Source organism: Gavialis gangeticus, unplaced genomic scaffold (genome assembly GCF_001723915.1).
Source record: "Gavialis gangeticus isolate Ggan-Ray unplaced genomic scaffold, GavGan_comp1, whole genome shotgun sequence".
Classification (NCBI taxonomy): Eukaryota; Metazoa; Chordata; order Crocodylia; family Gavialidae; genus Gavialis; species Gavialis gangeticus.
The window spans coordinates 6050940-6053838 of record NW_017729022.1 but is presented as its reverse complement, the minus strand read 5'-3'; the positions used below and the strand labels follow the sequence as shown (position 1 = coordinate 6053838).

Genomic DNA, 2899 nt, shown 5'->3' with positions numbered 1-2899 from the left:
TATACCCAAAATTTAAAACCCCTGTTTATACATTTCAACGCGACCCCCCCCCCCCCCCCCCCAAAACAAAACAATATTGACAACCTGAAAGGGGTACGTTTGGTTGAAAAAAACATGTCATTCTGAAGCTAGTGTGGTATTATGAATAACGGAGCACAAAAATTGAGTTCCAAAAGGAAATTACTAATGCCCCTCTAATAATCAAGGTCATCCTATTTTTGTTTCTAAATATAACATTTAGTAAATAAATGTATCAGAATTACCTAAATCATGTAAAATTAATTGAAAACAAATCCTTATGGATTATTGTTTTGAAATAAGCCTGGGAAAATTGGAGCATTACCTGATTGGTCGATTCTCTTTACTGTCAAAAAGTGAGAAGATGACTTCCAGTTCCTCTCCTAAATTGGAGCACATCAGGCTCTTCATCTGCACAAACAGATGGTGGCTGCTTGCTGGGATAGGAGTATCTTTCTTTCTATGACGATGCTCCATCTACACAGCACCACCAAAAATGAAAGAGAGGTTCAAATTATTAATAAAAAATAATAATAGAAGTTGAGAATTGTAATTTTGAGAGTGGTTTCCTAAGCCAAAACCCCTTCTTTTAAGTGCAGTATATGCTTTGCTGTGTACCAATTGATGCTTACGTATTTTTCAGGAGAAAGATGGTGGTAAATGAGTTACCCAAGTTTATACCTGGCTTAGTCACAGTGGAAAGAAACCATTTACTTCTACAGTCCCAGATATTTCTTTCTATATAATAGAGGTCATGATTACTTTAAACTTCTGTTGCAATTTTTCATTTTAAAACTGTTTTTAGTAGCTATAAATCTAATATTTTAATGTCCCAAGCTCATGAAAGAGCTTTAAAAGACACTACATAATTTCATTTCAGTTACAAAGGTAAAACTGAAAGGTTAGGAGAACTTTCATACAGAATAATCTATACCAAATTACTCTGTAGGTCACCTACCATTTCCCTTACTCTCAATTTACTGTTTATAATTTGATTATTTTAAATTAATGCAGGGTCTGGAAAAAATTAAACTGCATTAATTCCGCCTTTTACATTGTATTAAAATAACTTACTTTTAAATACTGATATTTCTAAAGTACTCAAGATCTCAAAGAATAAGCAGAAGGCATTAGTTTATTTTTAAAATGTATATTATTTCACTAATCACTAAGGGCACTTTTACACATGCTCCAGGGGTGAGGGGCAGTGCTTTACACAGAGTGGCTCCAAGAGCCATGTTAAATAAAGTACTGCAGCGTCTTGTGTATCAGCATCCCAAATGGCAGTGGGAGTGCTTGAACTAAAGCTTATTCGATGACCTTTAGTTCAAGTGCTCCCATTGCCATTTTGAAGTGTGGGGACACTAATACACAAGACTCAGATGGCTGATGGATTGCAGTAATTACAACACTCCAGCAGACTCTACAGAGTCTACTCCGAGGCACTGTAATTATAGCACGTTGGAGCAGCTTCTGCAGTCATGTACAGGCACCTTAAGTTTTTAAAATCTTCTTAAATTATTTTTGTGAAGTAGTGAGTTCTTCCACATAACTGGTTAATCTCCCCTTGACTACCATTTATCGATATAATTAGAAAATATTTAAGACTTTAAAGCACAAATATGATTCTGTAATATTACATAAAGTTTTGAACTTTGAGAAGGACTAATGTTATTTATGTAACTGACCCCAAATGAACACATGACTTGTAATTTCAAGATGGACAGTAATCAAAAAGGCTCTATCTTTGCTTCAGGGTGTGGCAGACTGCCATCACAGTATCTCCCCAAACTGCTATCAGGCTTATCACCTGTCTGTCAATTTGGTTGCCATGATCGCTGGGGTGGGCAGGAAGCCCTCCCCAGTCTGTTTCATGTAACCCTGAGTTGTAACCTGAGCTGGAAACATTCCAGGGGGGTGGGGGGGAAACCTGATCCTGCAGATGTGAGAAGCTACAGGTAGCCAAGCAGGGAACTCCACCTCTTTACTGTTTTGGCAATGACCTCATGGCTAGGGGGTGGGGGCAGGAGCCCCTGTTCCTCCTCGAGGGAGTGATGACGCATTTCAAATTAATTAGCTTGCATCCAACAACATTTGGCCAGGACTGATTCAGGGTGATGGTGTCAAAAGGGCTATATAAGCCCAGACTGCCCAGGAGGCAGGAGGAGAACCATTTTTGGCAGAGCCGTGCTGGAGAGAGCCATGCTGGAAAGCACAGAGACAGCCATGCTGGAAAGCACAGAGAGAGCTTCCATGCTGGAGCCCTATGGCTCCTTGGGAGGGAGGAAGAGCAGATGAACACTGCAGCCCCCTCCCTCTCAAAACTGGACACAGAAGAAACTGCCTGCCTACAGAGGAAAGCTCAACCAACCTCTGGATGATATTTGTGAGTAAGCTACTTGGAACCTATCTAGATATATAGCTTGCAGAACAGCAGATGCGTGATCAACGGCTACCCAGCCATAATTTTTGCTCTAAGGTTATTCTGCGATACCTCTCTACCCTGTACCCTACCCCAAACCTACTCCCTGTAATCAATAAGGTTCTCCATCGTTCTAAGCATGGTGAACTGACAGATAGGGAGAGAGGCGTTCCTTTTTGTCCCCTTGGTCCAGCTGACTAAGGGAGACCGCTATTTGTGCTCCAGGCCAAGGGATACACCCCAAGTCCTTGCAGTGGGTTGAGCACCCTCACGGTCTACAAGGCCTGTGTATCCCAAGGGGCACAGGGCCATGGACAGACCAAGACTCTTGGGTGGCGGCAGCGATACCTCCAGGCTTGCAGGCGTGCTCTGGGAAGAGAGGGGGGTCAGCCAGACATGAGGTGAGTATTTCTCTCTCCCAAAACTTTGATCCCTGACCTTAAGGAGAAATTATCTTGT

The 2899-nt window shown here is 41.6% G+C and overlaps 1 protein-coding gene across 2 annotated transcripts in view; it reads right to left on the bottom strand.

Annotated features, from left to right (window-relative positions):
- The window catches only part of DOCK4 (dedicator of cytokinesis 4), a 483151-nt gene that overhangs the window by 270619 nt on the left and 209633 nt on the right, over window positions 1-2899 (bottom strand). For both annotated transcript variants that reach the window (XM_019514562.1, XM_019514563.1), the window contains exon 8: window positions 344-495. In XM_019514562.1, the coding sequence (XP_019370107.1) occupies window positions 344-495 (152 nt within the window). The remainder of the gene's footprint in view (window positions 1-343; window positions 496-2899) is intronic.